The 21811-nt window shown below is 44.0% G+C and overlaps 1 protein-coding gene across 1 annotated transcript in view; it reads right to left on the bottom strand.

The window, feature by feature from the left end:
* LOC140395956 (uncharacterized) overlaps positions 1 to 21811 on the bottom strand; it is a 193072-nt gene that overhangs the window by 6993 nt on the left and 164268 nt on the right. Inside the window, exons 35-41 of the mRNA XM_072483985.1 lie at positions 20869 to 20976; positions 17667 to 18029; positions 15072 to 15209; positions 8800 to 8835; positions 5984 to 6022; positions 4308 to 4430; positions 3694 to 3729 (exon numbers count right to left, since the gene is read on the bottom strand). Of these exons, the coding sequence (XP_072340086.1) occupies positions 3694 to 3729; positions 4308 to 4430; positions 5984 to 6022; positions 8800 to 8835; positions 15072 to 15209; positions 17667 to 18029; positions 20869 to 20976 (843 nt within the window). The remainder of the gene's footprint in view (positions 1 to 3693; positions 3730 to 4307; positions 4431 to 5983; positions 6023 to 8799; positions 8836 to 15071; positions 15210 to 17666; positions 18030 to 20868; positions 20977 to 21811) is intronic.

Here is a 21811-nt window from a genome sequence, read left to right as displayed (position 1 = left end):
GTCAACGCGGTTTTGTGAAGGGTAGGTCGTGCCTCACAAACCTTATTGAGTTCTTTGAGAAGGTGACCAAACAGGTGGATGAGGGTAAAGCAGTTGATGTGGTATATAAGGGTTTCAGTAAAACGTTTGATAAGGTTCCCAACAGTAGGCTACTGCAGAAAATACGGAGGCATGGGGTTCAGCCGTGATTTAGCAGTTTGGATCAGAAATTGGCTAGCTGGAAGAAGACAAAGGGTGGTGGTTGATGGGAAATGTTCAGACTGGAGTCCAGTTACTAGTGGTGTACCACAAGGATCTGTTTTGGGGCCACTGCTGTTTGTCAATTTTATAAATGACCTGGAGGAGGGCGTAGAAGGATGGGTGAGTAAATTTGCAGATGACACTAAAGTCGGTGGAGTTGTGGACAGTGCGGAAGGATGTTACAAGTTACAGAAGGACATAGATAAGCTGCAGCGCTGGGCTGAGAGGTGGCAAATGGAGTTTAATGCAGAAAAGTGTGAGGTGATTCATTTTGGAAGGAATAACAGGAAGACAGAGTACTGGGCTAACGGTAAGATTCTTGGCAGTGTGAATGAGCAGCGAGATCTCGATGTCCATGTACATAGATCCCTGAAAGTTGCCACCCAGGTTGAGAGGGTTGTTAAGAAGGTGTACGGTGTGTTAGCTTTTAATGGTAGAAGGATTGAGTTTCGAAGCCATGAGGTCATGTTGTAGCTGTACAAAACTCTGGTGCGGCCGCATTTGGAGTATTGCGTGCAATTCTGGTCGCCGCATTATAGGAAGGATGTGGAAGCATTGGAAAGGGTGCAGAGGAGATTTACCAGAATGTTGCCTGGTATGGAGGGAAGATCTTATGAGGAAAGGCTGAGGGACTTGAGGCTGTTTTTGTTAGAGAGAAGAAGGTTAAGAGGTGACTTAATTGAGGCATACAAGATGATCAGAGGATTGGATAGGGTGGTCAGTGAGAGCCTTTTTCCTCGGATGGTGATGTCTAGCACGAGGGGACATAGCTTTAAATTGAGGGGAGATAGATATAGGACAGATGTCAGAGGTAGGTTCTTTACTCAGAGAGTAGTAAGGGCGTGGAATGCCCTGCCTGCAACAGTAGTGGACTCGCCAACATTAAGGACATTCAAATGGCCATTGGATAGACATATGGACGATAAGGGAATAGTGTAGATGGGCTTTAGAGTGGTTTCACAGGTCGGCGCAACATCGAGGGCGTAAGGGCCTGTACTGCGCAGTAATGTTCTATGTTCTATGTTCTAACTTGCCAAGTTGGAAACGAGGAGAAATGTCTTCATTCAAAGTGTAGTGAAGCTTTGAAATGTTCTATCAGAGGTGCGGTGGGTATTCCGTCACTGTGGCACAAAGGCAACTGTGGGACATGGGGAGCAAGTGGGAAATTGGAGTTGATGTCAAAGATCTGTCATGATCTTGTTAAATTGTGGAGCAGTCTCGAGGGGCTATTCCTACCCTGATTCCTGATGTTCTTACTTTCTTATCCTTAAACCGATTGCCTTCTCCCCCTCCCAGTCACACTTTCAATATTGCACCTTCCCTTGAAGGGATTGTCTATGTTCCCACTTTTTGCAGGATAGCGTAGTAGGAAGAATCTGGAGAGTGGCAGCATTTCCATCTCGGAGTCAGAAGGTATCCCAGTGAATATCACTGAATTCGGGAACATTTGAGTGCAGTGTGTGTGGAACCTGCCCCTTGCTCCTCCAATCATCGAATGCGTTGTGCGAATTCATAAAACCCATGTGGGACTAACTACCCCATTAGCTGGTATGGTTATGGCCATGGAAGTAGCCCTGCAGACTGTTTTAAAAAAATTTAGAGTGCCCAATTCATTTTTTCCAATTAAAGGGCAATTTAGTGTGGCCAACTCACCTACCCTGCACATTTTTGGGTTGTGGGGGCGAAACCCATGCAAACACGGGGAGAATGTGCAAACTCCACATGGACAGTGACCCAGAGCCGGGATTGAACCTGGGACCTCGGCGCCGTGAGGCAGCAGTACTAACCACTGCTCCACTGTGCTGCACCAGCCCTGCAGACTGTTAATCGGCCTGTGAGTCTTCCACTACTTCACATTATTCTCCAATGGACGAACAAGCCAGCGACATACCAATTACCTTCCATTCTATGTTTAAAATCATGGAATTGATGATGAGGAGCATGTTTGAGGATTATCTCCAGAACTATACCCTGGCAATGAGCCTGGATTTAGAAAGGAAAGATCCTTCATGATAAACCTATTAGATCTTTTCACCAAGTGTCAACCTTAGTGGACTCTGGGTATCTCTTTAACAGAAAGTATTTAGAATTACAAAACGCTTTTGACAAAATTCCACATGAAAGGCTGTTGATTAGACTCAAAGCTGTGGGAATCCAGCGTAAACCCAAGAAATTTATATGAAACTTGTTGAAGGTTAGGAGCAATGAATGATCAATAGCAGAATTATAATCAGAAACAGTAAAAAATGCCAATTGGCATCGAGACTCAGTGCAGAGACCACTACTGTGTTTAATCTGGATCACCGAATTGCCAATCTGCAAGATTGTCATAAAATGTAGAGACTTCACAGACAGCTGGAGCCTGTAAGAAAGCTGTGACAGTCATCATAATGAACGTAAATGAGAAATGTTGATATGGGACCTGACAACGTAAAGACAGGTAACACTGATAGAAAAGTGCGAACAAAAGGAATGGCAACTGTAAATAAAGCTCATCAATGAAGTGTGGCCCTACAAAAGATTTTGAATGATATTTATTGTTACAAAATTCTCCCAGCCCTTAGCTACAGGGCTGCACAATTCACAGGATGACCAATCACCAGCATTTTAAAAAACTCATTTACGAGATATGGGTGTCACTGGCTGGTCCAGCATTTATTGCCCATCCCTAATTGCCATTGAGGAGGTGGCGGTAAGCTGTCTTCTTGAATCTCTACAGTCCCTGAAGTGTAGGTACACCCACTGTGCTGTTGGGGAAGGAGTTCCCGGATTTTTTAAATATATAAATTTAGAGCACCCAATTCTTTTTTTTTCCCAATTAAAGGGCAATTTAGCGTGGTCAATCCTGCACATCTTTTTGTTTTTGGGTTGTGAGGGTGAGATCCACACAGATATGGGAAGAATGTGCTAACTCTACATGGACTGTAACCCGGGGCTGGGATCGAACACGGAACCTGGGCAGTGTGAGGCACAGTGCTAACCACTGTGCCACCGTGCCGCCCAGATTGCCAGGATTTTGACTCAATGACAGTGAATTAACGGTGATATATTTCCAAGTCAGAGTGGTGTGTGACTTGGAGCAGAACTTCCTGGTGGTGGGTTCCCGTGGGTCTGCTGCTCTTGTCCTTCGAGATGGCAGTAGTGCTGCCAAAGAACCTTGGTGGGTTTCTGCAGTGCATCTCATAGTTGGTAAGCAAGTCTGCCACTGTGTGCCAATGATGAAGGGAATGAATGTTTGTGGAAGGGGTACCAATCGAGCGGGCTGCTTTGTCCTAGCTGATGTCTAATTTCTGGAGTGTTGTTGGAGCTGCCAGAGCAAGCCTGAATGGAAAACACTTTGATAGAAGTTTCTAAACTTCTTGAGAAATTAACAGTAACTTATGACAATGGAAGTCATGACAACAGGAAGTCCGACCTGAGCTAAGACATGGGTTCAAGTGACAGTGGACTTACCTTATTGACTCAACCAAACTGGATGTATCATTGAATCTGGAAGGCAACACAGAAGAAAACACTTTAAAAAAAAGTTAGAATAAACAGGCAAAAATTAATTTCCACAATCTCGGATGAGTTGATTTGCGAGATCTAATAGAAAAACAGAAAGGAGGAACTATACAGTGGGACGAGGGCGGCATAAAGGGTTGTACCCTGAGAGAGAGAAGACGGACACTTTTCCTGTTTTTTAGTTCCATTTCTCTTCACCCTTGAACGCACCGAACCGGATTAAAACATCCTTGTATGATGATATGCATAAGCAATCATATAATGATGTAAATGACCTCCGACCAGCAGGTGACAGTATAAATCTACCATGTGACTCTGTACCTCGAGGTGTTGGGAGACAGTCGTGTTGGTGGATAGTCATACTTGCAGTAGCTCTGAGATAATTTATCAGTATTAGTAGTTCGTAATATATTTCTTATAGTTATTTTTACCACGCATTTATTTTATAATAAAATACTTTAACTAGTCAAGAACTAGATGTTCTACTGTGCATCATTCCCACCAGCCAAGCACAGGAACATAACACCTCGGTTAGACGTTTTGGAGCTGCTCGACTGTATTACCTGCTGGCAGAGTGCATTGTGTCAGTCTGGACTGATTTATCCCATATCGGCGCAGTCTGAACAAATCGATTCTGCGCTGTCCCATTCTGTACTAAGTTGGACTGGTCGAAGCCGGGGGCGTTCCTAAAGGTGAGGGTGGAGAAAGGAAATGTGGCAAGCTCAGTGTAGTCTATGACAGGCACCAAACAGAGTGACAAACACACATTGTGTCAGCCACTGTGAAGCTGCATCACTTCTCAAAATAACTTTCCACTCCATACACACACCTTCCTGTCCTCGTTTATTGATGGGCCTGCTGTGTTTTCAACTAATTCATGATTATTTCGCTGCTAACACACCAACCCTGCTCTCGCACAGTGAACAAACCATCTCGACATTTCTGAAGAGACTCCTGATCTGTTTCAGGAGTGGGGTTCGGTGGGTGAGGGACATGCCTGAACTCTGTAACTGATGATAGATGGTACAAAGGGGACAGTAAGGATAATTCCGCCGAATAATTATTCCAAAGGCTCCTATAATTTCTCTGTAATTTCACTCCCGCCCTCCTGTACATGCCCCATTAATTTCCCCCCGCAATTTAGTGTCCGTGTCTTCAAGTGTCTCAGGCTTAAGGTCTGGTATGGGTGGTGGCACAGTGGTTACCACTGCTGCTTCACCGCGCCAGGACCCGGGTTCAATTCCAATTTGGGGTGACAGTCGGTGTGGGGTTTGCACCTTCTCCCCATGTTGTGTGGGTTTCCTCCGGTGCTCCGGTTTTCTCTCACAAAGATGTGCAGGTTAGGTGTGGCTACAGGGATAGGGTGGGGGAGTGGGCCTAGGTACGGTGCTTTTTCAGAGGGTTGGTGCAGACTCGGTGGGCCGAAACCCAGGCAGACACTGGGAGAAAGTACAAACTCCACACAGGCAGTGACCCAAGGCAGGTATTGAACCTGGGTACCTGGTGCTGTGAGGTGGCAATGCTAACCACTGTGCCACCGTGGAGGAGTTGTGGTGATTTTCTTGAATGTCACTTAAAACTTCAAAATCAGCCAATGGGAATTCAAATATCTTTTAAAAAGTTATTGGTCGGTCTGGAGATCGCATCACAACATGGAAAAGAGCATAATGGGCAGCAGGGTAGCATACTGGTTAGCACAGTTGCTTCACAGCTCCAGGGTCCCAGGTTCAATTCCCGGCTGGGTCACTGTCTGTGCGAAGTCTGCACTTTCTCCCCGTGTCAGCGTGGGTTTCCTCTGGGTGCTCTGGTTTCCTCCCACAGTCTAAAGATGTGCGGGTTAGGTGAATTGGCTCTGCTAAATTGCCCTTAGTGTCCAAAAAAGGTTAAATGGGGGTTACGGGATAGGGTAGATACGTGGGTTTGAGTAGGATGCTCTTTGTAAGGGCTGATGCAGACTCGATGGGCCGAATGGCCTCCTGCACTGTAAATTCTATGATTCTATGATAAAGGCTAATCCATGGGATAAATTGGAGATATCAGCAGATGGCCAGGTAGGTACAAGCAGTTTCATTCACTTGATGGAAGTGATTCTCCAGACGTATTCGATGTGATAGAGAACGTGAACCTGGGATCAATGCCATTGGGCGGCAGGACAAGAAGGCTCTCTGAGAAATGCTCCAATAAAAAAAAAAGAGAAATCTGACATGTGAAACAAGAGATTTCATTTCAATTCACGTACCTGTTGGGCGACTGAAGGAAACTTGTTGATGATCTGCTCCTGAAAAATGGGAAGCCACGTTAGAAACAAGCTCTGTGAGGGTATGGGGAAGGAGGCACTCTAATGGCTCATTTATCTCACACATTCAGGATAGATCTTGAGAAATCTCCTGATGGAATTGGAGCATTCCAGATTGTCTTGGCTGATTCTAATCGCAATAAAGTTTGGAATCGCCTCTTTTCTGTTGTCCTTTCTGGGAATAGTACATTCAGGAGAATAGTGTGGGTTTAGGATTAAATTAGTGAGCCACTATCCCGTGTTGACTTGCCTCAATGTACTATAATAAGGACGATTATGCAAATATCGAAGAAGAAACCAGCCCCATTGCTGCTCAGCTTCTCCATCATGGTTCAGTGGAATAGCTGACAAAATGGAGAGTCTTCAAGGCCTTGTTGAATGTATCCCAAGCCAACTTTAACATGCGTGAGGTGGATAGACAATTGGTCAAGAACGTAGAGTCTAATTAAAGAGGATTAATTACTAATCTTACGCTCAAGGCTACTCGGGTGAACAGTGACGAAATTTCATACTGAGTTTGAGTGATGTAGTTAAGGCAGGAACTGGGTTCTTGAATTTAACAAAAGTTAGTTATGCCCATGAGTGGTAAGTTGATTAAGATGGATTGGGAAATTAGATGAACAAGATATAAGAGTGGCTAAACAATGGTAAACATTGGGCAGCACACTGGCTAGCACTGCTGCTTCACAGCGCTAGAGACCCAGGTTCTATTCTGGCCTTGGGCGACTGTGTGGAGTTTGCACCATGCTCCCATTGCCTGCCTGGGTTTCCTCCGGGTGCTCCGGTTTCCTCTCTCAGTCCAAAGATGTATAGGTTAGGTGGATTGGCCATGCTAAATTACCCCTTAGTTTGCAGAGATGGGTTAATGGATTGCAGGGGAATGGGCGGGGGTGTGGGCCTGGGAAAGGTACTCTTTCAGACGGTCGGCGCAGACTCAATGGGCCAATGGCCTCCTGCACTGTAGGGATTCTATGATTTAAAGAAATAATTAATAATTCTTAACCAATTATCATTCCCTCAATGGGAAAGATGGGTAAGCCAAGACTAAATAGTGAAGTTAACGATAGTATTAGGATAAAAGATCAATCTCAGAATGTTGGGAAAAAGTGGAGGAAGCCTAAGAATTGGCAGGGGGGGGGGGGTGGGAGGAGGAAGGGCATTAAAATCAACAAAATGTACCATGAGATTCAGAGGGAGAGAAAACAGAATGAGAGTAAACTAGCAAGAAATAATAAAACGAATGGTCAAGGCTGCAGAAAGCTAAAGAGAACGTAGGCTTCTTGCGTGCAGAGACTGAAGAAGTGAAAATAGGGGACAAAGAAATGGCAGAGATGTTAAGCAAATACGTTGTGTCTGTTTTCACAGCAGAAGACATTAAAAACATTGATAGAAGCCTTGTGTACCAGGGGTCTAATTAACAACAGTGGGAAAGTAACCGATATTATGAAAAAATGTAGTAGAAAATGGAATGGGATTATAAACTGCCAAATCCCTGATGGTTTAGGCTTTTAGAAGAGATAGCTACAGAGATAAATGCATTAATTTTCATCTGCCAGAATTCCCTGGATTCTGGAATGGTTCTCTGGTATTGGAAATTAGGGAATGGAAGGTGACTGCTCCGGAAAGATTGGAGAGAAAACTGGGAACTAAGGCCGGCTAGCCTGGCATCAGAAGCAGGGAGAATGCTGGAAACTTTGATTAAGAACCTGGTGAGACGATCTTTAGAAAACATAGGCCGGGCCAACGAAGATGAAAGGGAATGTGTTTGATAAATCTGCGGTGTTTTTTGAGGACATCCCAGCACGTCGGGCACCTTTTGGAATCAACGCTGAGTTCATTACTTTCTGACTGCAATCGTTAGCCTCCGCCCCGATCCCCAACCCCAACCCTGCCCATTTAGTAGGCTATTTAGCCCCTCAAGTCTATCTCTGCCTTTCAAATAAATCATGGCTGATCTGTACCCAGGTCCATTTACCTGGCTTGGCTCCATATCCCTTGATGTCTTTACTTAACAAAAGTCTAGCGATCACTGTCTTGAAAGTGCCAATTTTCCAAGCCTTTAGGGAGATGAATTCCAGATTTCCACAACCCTTTGACTATGATTGTTTTCTATCATATACAAGTGGTGAAATTCAGAGATACAGGCTGTGATTTAATGGGAATAAACAGAGTCCCATTTTGGGTGTGTTTAGCGGGATTTCTCGACACCTGCAGTGACGGGAACGATCCCGCTATCAAACGGGACTCTGTTTTTTTGGGTCTCTGCGAGGAATACCATGCCGAGGCTGCACTTACCATCATTTCCTGCACTGATGAGCTTAGTCATTTTTAAATGATGCCTCGATAACTTGACACCCCCACTCCCTCCTCCACCGCAGCCTCCATATCTTCCAACACACCAACGTACCTGTTAGGAGGTCCTCGAGCTCCCCTCCTCGCCTCACCTCGTTAGAGCAGGACACCCCCGGGCCCGGGCCCCAGCATGGTAAACATGGCACAGGGCACCTTGGCACTGCCAAGCTGACAGTCTGGCAGTGCCACCCAGGCACCCTGGCAGTGTCAGGATGGCACAGCCAGGGATCCCAGTTGGCAGTGCCAAGATGCCCAGCTGGCAGTGCCAAGGTACCCAGGAGGCAGCTGGAGTGCCAGTGTGCCGCCCTGCCCAGATCGCGAACACCCGGGGGCCTCCGTTGGTCGATGTAACGAAAATGCAGCTGTAGGCAAGTTTTCAATAGTATGTGGGTTTAGAGTGCACCTACCTGATTGACTCAACCAGAGTAGATTTATCACAGGAGCTGGAAGGCAACATGTAAGAAAACACATTAAGAGAGTGTTATGGGCTAGAGTTTAGAGATCCCCAAAGTATGTCATGGAGTTCACCTGACCCACAACTTTTAGTAGATTGTGGTATGGGGAGCACACGGTCCACACTACAGGTGTGGTACAGAAAAAATGGAAAAGTATTTTTTAAAGCAAAACAATGTTTATTCTATGAACTCAAGTTAACCTTTTTAAAACATACAGTGACCATCTTAGCAACCATTAATTCAAATACAACCCCCAAACACTGCAACACTAAATAATCCTTTAAGCTTTCCTTTTAACATCCATACGACTTAAAAACAAAACCTTTAACAGAAGCACATCAAGTTAAAGTCACTACTGAAAACATTTATAATTCTGAATTCACCAAATGATCAAGAGATAGTTTTTTCATGGCAGGGAGAACAGCAATACTGCTGCTGTATCTGGCTTCAGCTCCAACACTGAAAACAAAACTAAAACACACACTGCAGCAAACAGCCTAAAACAAAAGTAAAAAGCCGACAGACAGCCCAGCTCCACCCACACTCTGACATCACTGATAAACACCCATTTCCTAAAGGTACATTCCTGAAGCACCCATTTCTTAAAGGCACTCTCACATGACACCTCCCGCCAAGAAAAAAAAATAAACAATCAACTTCAAGATGGTTTCATTTTTCACCTTTTCACTATCCTTTAAGAAATATACTTTATCGTTTCAAAAAACAACACACGCAAACAGGTATAATAATATAGTCCATTTTTTCCCCATTCTTCTTCCAACTGAAATCTTTCTCGATTGACAGTCTCTTTAAACAAGAAGGTCTCTGCACGATCCGTTCATTTCTCTCTTTAAAGTCAGATACTTTAGTTCAATCTGAGCACAGAGTCCCTTGTAATTCTCCAGCACATGAGCATTGGTTACCACAGCTTTCAGGCTGTCAAATGCCTGTTGAAAGTCCGCTGTCCACTGAAAGTTTTGACGTTTCTTCTGCAAGTCCATCAGTGGAGCAATCATGCTAAAAATCTTTTGCACAAATGTTTGATCAAATCCACTCATGCCAAGAAATCGCATTATTTCCCTTCGTCTTGAGGGTATCGGAAACTCCTCAATAACTGTTGGTTTCATATCCCGTGTGACCATTCAACCATGTCCGATGTATGGCCAAGGAAAGTGACTTGGGCTTTTCCAAATTCACTTTTGGCTAGGCTTATCACCAGACCTGCCTCCTGAAGTCGATCGAATAACTCCATCAGATGTTTTAAATGTTCTTTCCATGTCTGGCTGAAAATTACCAGATCATCGATGTATACCGCACAATTGGGTAATCCTGAAACAACTTTGTTCGTGAACCGTTGAAATGTGGCTGGGGCGTTTTTCATGCCAGCTGGCATAAATTTGAATTGGTATATACCATCTGGTGTCACAAAAGCTGAAATCTCCTTCGCCCTTTCAGATAAAGGACCTGCCAGTAACCTTTAAGTAAATCCAGTTTGGAAATAAAAGCTGATTGTCCCGGTTTCTCAATGCAATCCTCCAAACGTGGGATAGGATAAGAGTCCGTTCTTGTAACTGCATTAGCCTTTCTATGGTCCACACACAACTGTTGGGTACAATCTGGTTTTGGTACATCACTATGGGTGAGCTCCATTGGCTGCAACCCACTTCAATTATGCCATTTTTAAGCATACTCTCAATCTCTTTGTTAACCTGTGCCAATTTTAAAGGGTTAAGTCTATGTGGATGTTGTTTGATTGGAACGGCATTTCCCACATCTACATCATGTATAGCCATTTTAGTACTTCCCAATTTATCTCTACAAACTTGCCCATGTGATATCAATAACTCTTTCAGGTCAGCTTTTCTTCTGGAAGGTAACTCAACAATTTATCCCAATTTTTAAGAACATTCTCGTTTTCCAATTTAATTTGAGGTATGTCAAATTCACAGTCATCTGGATTTGGTTCGTCACTTTGAGTTAGAATCATTAAAACCTCCTTTTACTCTCCTTCCCTTTCAAAGTACCTTTTAAGCATATTCACATGACACACTCGGTGAGTCTTTCTTCTATCTGGTGTTTTACCATCTAATTCACCTCACTTAATTTCCTTTCAATCTGATAAGGTCCACAAAACCTTGCTTTTAAAGGTTCACCTACCACTGGTAACAACACTAAAACTTTATCCCCACTGGCAAAACTAGGAACTTTGGATTTTTTGTCTGTTACCCATTTCATCACTTTTTGTGCAACTTTTAACTATTGTCTGCCAATTCACCTGCTCTATTTAATCGTTGCTTAAAATTTGACACATAATCCAATAATGTAATTTCCGATTTCTAACTCACCAATTTTTCCTCAATCAATTTAAGTGGTCCTCTTCCCTCATGACCAAAAATTAGTTCAAAAGGACTGAATTTGGTTGACTCATTAGGTGCATCCCTAATTTCAAACAGTACGAATGGAATTCTTTTGTCCCAACCCTCTGGATAATCTTGACAATAAGCCCTCAACATTGTCTTTAATGTCTGCTGCCACCTTTGTAACGCTCCCGGCGATTCTGGATAATACGCAGTTGATTTAAATTGTTTTATTCCTAAGATATCCACAACTTCTTTGAATAACTTTAAGGCAAAATTTGATCCTTGATCCGATTGAATTTTGTGGGTAGTCAATATCTAGTAAAGAATTTAAGTAACTCCTCCACAATCTTTTTAGCTGTAATATTATGTACTGGAATGCCCTCTGGAAACCTAGTAGACACATCCATTATCGTCAAAAGATATTGATTCCCACTTTTTGTTTTAGGAAGCGGTCCTATGCAATCAATTAGGACCTTTGTAAAAGGTTCCTCAAATGCTGGAATGGGTATTAAGGGCGCTGGTTTTATCACTGCTTGAGGTTTCCCTATCACTTGACATGTGTGACATGATTGACAAAATTTAACTACATCTTTATGTACTCCAGGCCAATAAAAATGTTTCTGGATTTTAGCTTGAGTTTTCCTTATTCCCAAATGACCTCCCACTGGTACCTCATGTGCAACTCGCAACACCTCCTTTCTATACCCTACCGGCAATACTACTTGATGAACTTCTGCCCACTTTTCATCCGCCTGCATATGTAAAGGTCTCCATTTTCTCATTAAGACATCACATTTACGGTAATAACACTCTGGCATACACTCAGATTCCTCTTCCGTGTATGCTTTCTGATACTTCTGTTTTATTTCTATATCTTTCTGTTGTAACTCTGCCAATTTTCCTGAACTAAAAATATCTGCCTCATCCTCCACCTGTTCATGTTCTTTTTCAACCATCTGATCAAAAATCGTTTCTGATAATTGCACTTCAATGTCATCTTCACTCTTTGATTTCTCCTCTTGTCTTAACCTGTGACTTTGCGACCTTGTTACTACACAATCCGGATAAATCCCAGGATATTCGTCCTTCAACACTTCAGTTGTCCGATTTTCCACTGGCTTATCAACCACAGTAGGCATCCCTCCCACCTGTGATCCAGCTGTATCATTACCCAAGATAAACTGTATTCCTGGACAAGATAGTTTCTCTATTACTCCTACTACCACTTCACCAATCTTCACTGGACTTTCTAACCTTACCTTATATAGTGGAACACTACTCTTCTCACCTTGAATTCCATATATTGCCACCTTTTCTGGCAACATTCTTCCCAAGCTACATAACTCCTCACCTCTTTCCTTTAAAGATTGACTAGCTCCTGTATCTCTTAAAATTGTGACTTCTTTACCTGCTCCTCCTGATACACATGAGTAAACTTTACCCACACAAGTGAATTCTTTAAAGAGATCTGGCACCTTATCAATCACCTCTTGATCAGGCTGGACAATCTTTTGCACCTCCTTCGCTTCACTTGGGTTTTTCTTTAACACTTTAACAAACTCTACTGTCTTATCCTGTTTTACCACATCAGCCTTCCCAGTGCTTTTCTTCAACCACCAACATTGTGACTTTACATGGCCTCGTTTATTACCGTGAAAACATTTGAAACTTTTCATGTCTCTTCCACCCGCCTGGATGTATTTTTTAGTCTGAGGTACACTCTCCTTATTATCTCCCATCAGATCACCTTTACCTTTACCACTTGAGTATTTCTCATGTCCCCAGTTTCTATCCCTCACCGGCTGAAACTGATGTCGGAAACCAAGCTTTGATTTATGAACTAATTCATAATCATCTGCTATTTCTGCTGCTAACCTCACAGTTTTAACCTCTATTCTTCCACATGAGTTCTCACTACATCATGAATTGAATTTTCAAACTCCTCCAAAAGTATAATTTCTCTGAGAGCTTCATATGTTTGGGCTATTTTCAAAGCCCTTATCCACCTATCAAAATTACTCTGTTTGAGCCTTTCAAACTCCATGTATGTTTGACCAAATTCTTTCCTTAAATTTCTAAACCTTTGTCTGTAGGCTTCAGGCATTAGTTCATATGCACCTGTGATGGATTTTTTCACCTCCTCATATGTCCCAGATACCTCCTCCGGTAGTGATGCAAATACTTCACTAGCCCTACCTATCAGCTTTGTTTGAATCAGTAATACCCACATGTCCTGTGGCCATTTCATTTGTTTAGCTACCTTCCCAAATGAAATGAAAAAGGCTTTCACCTCCTTCTCGTCAAACCTTGGCAATGCTTGGACATATTTAAATAGATCCCCACCAAGCCTTTGACTTTGACGCTCTTTCTCACTATCTTCATCACTATCATCCAACTGTACGTTTCGCGTTACGTCTACCAATTTTAACTGACTGTCATGTTTCATGGCCATTTTCTGAAATTCAAACTCTCGTTCTTTATCTTTTTCCCTGATCTGTATCTCCCTTTCTCTTTCTTTTTGTTCTGCTGGGGCTAGTCTTTCTTTTCTCCTTTCTTCTCTCTCCTTTTCTTTTTCCACTCTCTCTCTTTCTTTTTCCTCTCTTTCGTATTCAAGCTGCTTTAATTCTTTCTCATGTTCCATTTGTTTAATTTGTAACTGAATTTTTGTCATTTCCAATGAGTCAAACTGTATCTCAGGCAACTTTAAATGCTTAGCACCGCCATAATTATCTCATCTTTTTGCATTTTGCCAGGTAATGTTAACTGCGATGTTTTTCCCAAATATAACAGTCTGCCTTTTAGTCTCTGTCTGTAAGGTACTGCGTGTGACCGTCTCCATCCCCCAAAACTTCAGAGCCTCTGAAAGAGCCATTGTCTACAACACACTCCTCACTCAAACTAAAATACCACACCTGAAAAGCAACCACAATATGCTGACACCTCACTTTAAGTTCACTAAGTCAATCCAACAGATAGACATTTATCCCCCTCAAGCCCCCAATTTGTTATGGGCCAGGGTTTAGAGAACCCCAAAGTGTATCATGGAGTTCACCTGACCCACAACTTTTAATAGATTGTGGTATGGGGAGCACACGGCCCACTCTACAGCAGTGGTACAGCAGAAATGGAAAAGTATTTTTTAAAGCAAAACAATGTTTATTCTATGAACTCAAGTTAATCTTTTTAAAACATAGGGTGAACATCTTAGCAACCATTAATTCAAATACAACCCCCAAAGACTACAACACTAAGTAATCCTTTAAGCTTTCCTTTTAACATCCATACGACTTAAAAACAAAACCTTTAACAGAAGCACATCAGGTTAAAGTCACTACTGAAAACATTCATAATTCTGAATTCACCAAATGATCAAGAGATAGTCTTTTCATGGCAGAGAGAACAACAGTACTGCTGCTGCGTCTGGCTTCAGCTCCAACACTGAAAATGAAACTAAAACACACCCTGCAGCAAACAGCCTAAAACGAAAGTAAAAAGCTGACAGACAGCCCAGCTCCTCCCACTCTCTGACATCACTGCAGTAATAAACACCCATTTCTTAAAGGTACATTTCTGAAGCACGCATTTCTTAAAGGTACTCTCAGATAACAAGAGTCAGTGAGAAAAAGCAACCAAAAAATATTCTACTACGTCAGATCATTTGATTTGTGAGTTCCAATAGAAAGACAGGAGTAAACATGCAATGGGCGGAGAAAAGCAGGCAAGGACTGCGTCCTGAGAGCGAGAGAGAGAAAAGACAAATGTTTTTCATCTTTTGTTCAACCTTGAACCCACCGAAACAGATTAAAACATCCTCGGTTAACAAAGTGCTGAAGTTGATGTTTTGGAGCTGCTCGGCTGTGTTACCTGCTGGCAGAGTGCATTGTGTCAGTCTGGACTGATTTATCCCATATCGGCGCAGTCTGAACAAATCGATTCTGCACCGTCCCATTCTGTACCAGGCCAGTCATCACCGAGTTGTCCTGGGCGAAGCCGGGGGCGTTCCTAAAGGTGAGGGTGGAGAGAGGGAATGTGGAAAGCTCAGCGTTGTCTATGACAGGCACCAAACAGAGTGACACAATCACACATTGTGTTAGCCACTGTGGAGCTGACAATGCATCACTTTTCAAAATAATTCTTCACTCGATACACTCATCTATCTTCCTGTCCTCGTTTATTGATGGACCTGCTGTGTTTTCAGCATTTCCCTGGTTATTTCGCTGCTAACACACCAATCCTGTTCTCGCACAGTGAACAATTCATCTCAACATTTTTGAAATTAGATGAACAAGATATAAGAGTGGCTAAACAATGGTAAACATTGGGCAGCACGCTGGCTAGCACTGCTGCTTCACAGCGCTAGAGACCCAGGTTCTATTCTGGCCTTGGGCGACTGTGTGGAGTTTGCACCATGCTCCCATTGCCTGCCTGGGTTTCCTCCGGGTGCTCTGGTTTCCTCTCTCAGTCCAAAGATGTATAGGTTAGGTGGATTGGCCATGCTAAATTACCCCTTAGTTTGCAGAGATGGGTTAATGGATTGCAGGGGAATGGGGCGGGGGGGTGGGCCTGGGAAAGGTATTCTTTCAGACGGTCGGCGCAGACTCAATGGGCCAATGGCCTCCTGCACTGTAGGGATTCTATGATTTAAAGAAATAATTAATAATCCTTAACCAATTATCATTCCCTCAATGGGAAAGATGGGTAAGCCAAGACTAAATAGTGAAGTTAACGATAGTATTAGGATAAAAGATCAATCTCAGAATGTTGGGAAAAAGTGGAGGAAGCCTAAGAATTGGCAGGGGGGGCGGGGGGGGGGGGGGGGGGGGGGGAAGGATGAGAGTAAACTAGCAAGAAATAATAAAACGAATGGTCAAGGCTGCAGAAAGCTAAAGAGAACGTAGGCTTCGGATGAAGGGGGGGGGCTCCGATGGGGACTGGCCCGCGATCGGGGCCCACTGATTGGCGGGACGGCCTCTCGCTCCCCGGGCCTATTTTTTTCTGTGGCGGCCCCTGACCTCCCGCGCCATGTTGCGTCGGGGTGGCGCATTGAGGGAGGCCACCGCGCATTTGTGGGTGGGTGTCGGTGCCACTGCACATGCCCGGAGCCTGCGGTGCACAGTTCGCACCGGGATGGGAGGCTGGAGCGGCGTGAACAGCTCCAGCGCCGTGTTGGACCCCTGTCGGGGCCAGAATCGGTACTCCCAGCGGCCCGCTCACACCGTCGCTGACGGCGTGGACACTCTGCCGCCAAATGGAGAATCCCGCCCAGAGTATTTGGATTTCCAAAAAATACCCAAGAAGTTGCTACATAACAGGGATAAATCTAAACAAAATTAGAACTTGTATGATTGAGGGGTAAATGTCTTAGCTTAAATTGGCTAATGGACAGAAAACAGAGAGGAGGAATAAATGGGATATTTTTTAGCTGGCAGTTTGTAACTGGTGGGTTACCACAAGGATCAGTGTTCATGCCTCAAGCTACTTAAACAAATTATATTGATGTGTTAGACAGCGGGGGGAACGTAGTTTGCTGACAATACACATTTAGGTGGGAAGCAAAGCGATCAAGAGTACAAAATGATTGAGCAGAGGGATATAGACCGGTTGGGTGAGTGGGCAAGAACATGGGCGCTTCTGTGGGAAAAACAAAACAAAAATAAAAAAGCAGAATAGTTATTGAGCAGTGAGAGACTGGGAAATGAGAGGGATCTAGGTGGCTATCCTTGTACATTTCCTTTGGGATGTGGGTATCGTTCCCATGGCCAGCATTTGTTGCCCATCCCTAATATGGGCAGCATGATAGCACAGTGGTTAGCACTGTTGCTTCACAGCACCAGGGACCTGGGTTTGATTCCCGGCTTGGGTCACTGTCTGTCTGGAGTCTGCACGGTCTCACCATGTCTGCGTGGGTTTCCTCCGGGTGCTCCGGTTTCGTCCCACAATTCCCAAAAGACATGTTTGTTAGGTGAATTGGACTAGGGGATTTTCTCAGTAACTCCATTGCGGTGTTAATGTAAGTCTACTTGTGACACTAATAAAGAATATTATTATTGCCCTTAAACTGAGAGGCTTGCTAGGCCATTTCAGAGGGCGTTTAAGAGTCAACCATATTGTTGTGGTCTGGACTCACATACAGACCAGGCAGTGTAAAGGTGGCAGATTTCCAGATTTTTAAAAAAACAATCTACAATGTTTTCAAGCTCACCACTGGACTTTTAATTCCAGATTTTTATTGAATTCAAATTTCACCATCTGCCACGGTGGAATTCTTGAACCCAGGTCCCCAGATCATTAACCTGGTCTAGTTGACTTGCCAACCAATCAGCACATTTTTCTCCTGTACTATAAAGTATTGTGACCATTTAGTATTCTTGTGTTTGTCCTGTTGAGGGCAAGACAAAAAGCTTCAACAGCTTTTTCCTTTTTCAGCAATGACAACTGAATGTTACGTCAGTTACATACCTGTTGGCAGACTTCACCACACCAGCGCTAGTGTGCTGTGTCAAACCAGTCAGAAACATTCCATTCTGAACCAATCCATACTGTACTTGTCCAGTCTGCATTGATGCAGTTTGTGCTGATCCAGTCTGCACCAATCTATTTGGTTCCAATCTAGTCTGAATCAATCCATTCTGTGCCGACTGAACTGATCCGTGCTCCATTGATCCAGCCTGAACTGATCTATGTTGTGCGAATGTAGTTTGTGCCAATCCAGTCTGAGCCAATTCATTTTGGAACAATCGAGTCTGAGCTGATCCAGTCTGTACCAATCCAGTTTGAACCAATCCATTCTGTACCCTTCCAGGGTGAACAAATCCACTGGAACTGAATGTAGCAAAGACAATGAAATCTCAGTGTTGTCTTACAAATAGTGTTTAATAGTTGGCATAAAGTGACACAAAAGCACAGACTGTATCATATATTGAAGTGTGCGGTCAATGCATTAAGTTTAATAAGAAAATCTTGGTTAGGTGCTGGGTGGGGCTCAATGGCAACTCTCCTGCTTCTGAGTCAAGAGGTTGAGGATGCAGCTGCATCCCCAGAGGCTTGAGCACAAAGTTTAGGCCGGAACACCTCTGTCGCACTGAGGGAGTGCTGCTCTGTCGGACAAGGCTTTGTCTGCCCTCTCAGTTAGGCGTAGAAGTCCCCATGGCATTATTCGAAGAGCAGGGAAGTTGTGTCAATAGCATGGTCAATGCTAAATCCTCAATCAGGTAAGCTGGTCGTTCCTATTGGTGGGATCTTGCTGTTCAAAATCATTGCTTTACTTTCCTTGTACGCTATTACAGTGACTACACTTCAAAAGTACTTAGAAGTACCTGAAGTACAAACGTATTCCGAAGCTATTTGAGATATCCTGAGATCATGAAAGAAACCAAGTTGCACGACGTGACCGGTGCAGGTCGTCAGCCGTGCGTGGGAGTGCCAGTCGGCGTCAGTGCTAGCCCCTCAACAGTACCGGATTCGGTGAGGGTTTCACACCGATTTTTTGGTTGTGAACCACACGGGTCCCACCCCAGTGTCGGCACTTAACCGCAGAAATGGAGACCCCTCCTTATCTCTCACCTCTTCTTCCTCTAAAGCTGTCACCAATTCTGAAGGATATATTTTCTTTCTTCCTCTTTTCCCTTTGTTTAAATCACACATCTTCGCCCACTCTAACTCATTCTTTGCACATCTTTTTATCTCCCTCAGCCTTTCCATCCTCTGAATTGTAAACAGTTGATGTCCCAGTCCTGATCCCTGTGGCAATCCACTCGTTACATTTTGCCAAGCAGAAAAAGACCAAATTAATACCTACTCTCTGCTTCCTGCTCACCAGCCAATCTTCTATCCATGCCAAAACTTTACTCCCTATAATATGAGCTTTTACTTTCTGCAATAACCTTTGATGTGGCACTTTATCAAATGCCTTCTTGAAATCTAAGTACAGTACATCCACCAGTTCCCCTTTATCCACAGCACATGTTACTTCCTCAAAGAACTGCAATAAGTTGGTTAAACATGATTTCCCTGTCACAGCTGTGAGGTCAAAGTGATATTCATAGTATCAATGAATCCCTGCAGTGCAGAAGGAGGCCATTTGGCCCATCAAGTCGACATCGACCTTCCTACCTGGACCCAATCCCCACCTGATCCCTGTAACCCCACCTAACCTAATCTTCGAACACTAAGGAGCAATTTAGCATGGCCAATCCACCTAACCTGCACATTCTTGGACCATGGGAGGAAACCGGAGCACCTGGAAGAAACCCACGTAGACACGGGGAGAAAGTGAAAACGCAACAGACAGTCGGCTGAGGTCGGAATCAAACCCGAGTGCTATGAGGCAGCAGTGCTAACCATTGTGCCACCATGCTGCCCATTCTTCCATTGCTACTGGACAATGGTCCTTACCTTGTCTCTATTATAAAGCTTTCTTGGGAGGATGGGGAGCCTTAACTGAATGACTGCTGACCAGATCCTGAGGAAATATTTTGCCCGTTACGTGCGCAAGCTTGGCAGACCCAGAAGTAGCCATGAAACTCACTCTGTGAAAGCCTCAGCGCTGCCTAGGAGGGTAGGAAGTAGGGAAGCTGCATAGGGCAAGAGGGGTGTAATACAAATATGGGGAGAAGGCGAGTCGAATGCTAGCGCACCAACTGCGGAGGTAGGCCGCGTCCAGGGAAATATTGAGGATAAGGACTGGGGCTGGGGGTGTAGTGTCAGAGCCGGGGAAGATAAATGAGGCATTTAGGAAGTATTACAAGGAATTGTTCAGGGCGGACCCTGGGGATGAAGGGAGGGACATGGGACGGTTCTTAGATGAGCTAGAGTTTCCTCAGCTGGAGGAAGAGAAGAGGCAGGCGCTAGAGGAGCTCCTGGGGTTGAGGGAGATAGTGGACAGAATAAGGGGTATGAAGTCGGGCTGGATGGATATCTGGCGGAATTTTATAAGGATTTCACGACAGACCTGGCACCACTTCTTTTGGAGGCGTTTAACGAGGCGTTGGAGAAGGAAGAGCTGCCGGAGACGATGACGCAGGCAGTTATCACGTTAATCCCCAAAAAGGGGAAGGACCCTGTGGAATCTGGATCGTATAGGCCCATATCACTGTTAAACACAGACGTGATAGAGCTGGCTATAGGCGGGAAGGATGGAAGATTGTGGGTTGGTCACTCAGCCGCCCGGTGCCAAGATCGCATCCGGGTCCCTGCTAGCCCCCTGCAGGGTTTGAATTAGCTGTACCTTTTCCCAGGAATCTCTAGAGTGAAACTCCAGCGTTTTTACACTGGCGTGGGGACATGGTCCCATTTTGGGAGAATCCAGCCCTGTGTCCTGGGGCTGGTTGCGGCGGACCAAACAGGCTTCATAAAATAAAGACTTTTTTTCCATTCAGAGGCCCATATCTTTTAAAGATTTGTGTGTGGGACAGCAGCAGAACCATATGAGGCAGCAGTGCTAACCATTGTGCCACCATGCTGCCCATTCTTCCATTGCTATTGGACAATGGTCCTTACCTTGTCTCTATTATAAAGCTTTCTTGGGATGATGGGGAGTCTTAACTGAATGACTGCTGACCAGAACCTGAGGGAATATTTTGTCTGACTCTATGCTGACCGACTAAAAGTTAAATCATAGCTGCAAGCCCGCTCACTGTACACAGGAGCTGACAGTGTGTACCTCTTGTGAACTGTTAGGCCTTTATCCGCGGGTGGGGAGACACAATTGAACGAAAGAAGATCAGAGTGCAATCCATGGGTTATTGGCTGCCCTTTCTCTCCATAAATACTGAAAAAAATGAAAAGCACTTTAAAGTAATTTCACATTTTCTAATGTCTGATGTGTTTTGCTTCCTTCATATATATATAAAATGTTCTGTTGATCGGAAGAATATTTTCTCCTCTAGGGTCTCATGGATTTTGCTATTCTCCTAGTTAGTCAGCTCGATCATGAAGGCATCACCACCACTTCCAACCCTGCCTGTCCTAACACCCACGTTCCCACAGGTGTGGCTGGATAACAGTTATGAAATGGATCTTTGGCTCTGTGACGAATGTAATAAATTGTATACAATATATTTTATTGCAGTAATGTTATTAAAAACCCTGGGTTTTAATACATACAGGCAGTATGTCTGCTGAAGCTGTGAATAAGGGGTCCTAAAAGGTGAGATAATCGTTGATTTTAACCATTTACTTGTTTGCAGAGAGACAGCTAATGGAGCATTGTTTTGATTGCTGGAGGTTCCCTGAGGCATAGATAATTTGAGGGGTGGTGTTTTATCCTAGCTAAGCAGGTCATGAGCCATCCAAGTGGGATACAGATGATGTAATTAATGGGAGGAACCAGGTCTGTCTGTAGTATTTGGTAGTTTGCTACAGGATTAGAATCTGACAAGACAGAAGTATTTTCAGATTGTTCCTGAAAGTGTCTCTCACCAAAGGTCTGCACAGAGAACAACAAGTAACCCTAATTTGCTAACTTTATTTATGAATGGATTTTGAACTATAATGGACTGCTTTGTTGGAAAATATGCTGTGGCAGGTGTTGAAAGTGAGTTTTTTTTCTTTTTATTTAAGAACTGTTTAACTATTAATTGTAAAGCCATTTCTTTGATGCTAAT

Source organism: Scyliorhinus torazame, chromosome 19 (genome assembly GCF_047496885.1).
Source record: "Scyliorhinus torazame isolate Kashiwa2021f chromosome 19, sScyTor2.1, whole genome shotgun sequence".
NCBI lineage: Eukaryota > Metazoa > Chordata > Chondrichthyes > Carcharhiniformes > Scyliorhinidae > Scyliorhinus > Scyliorhinus torazame.
This window is presented reverse-complemented; position numbering and strand designations above follow the sequence as displayed.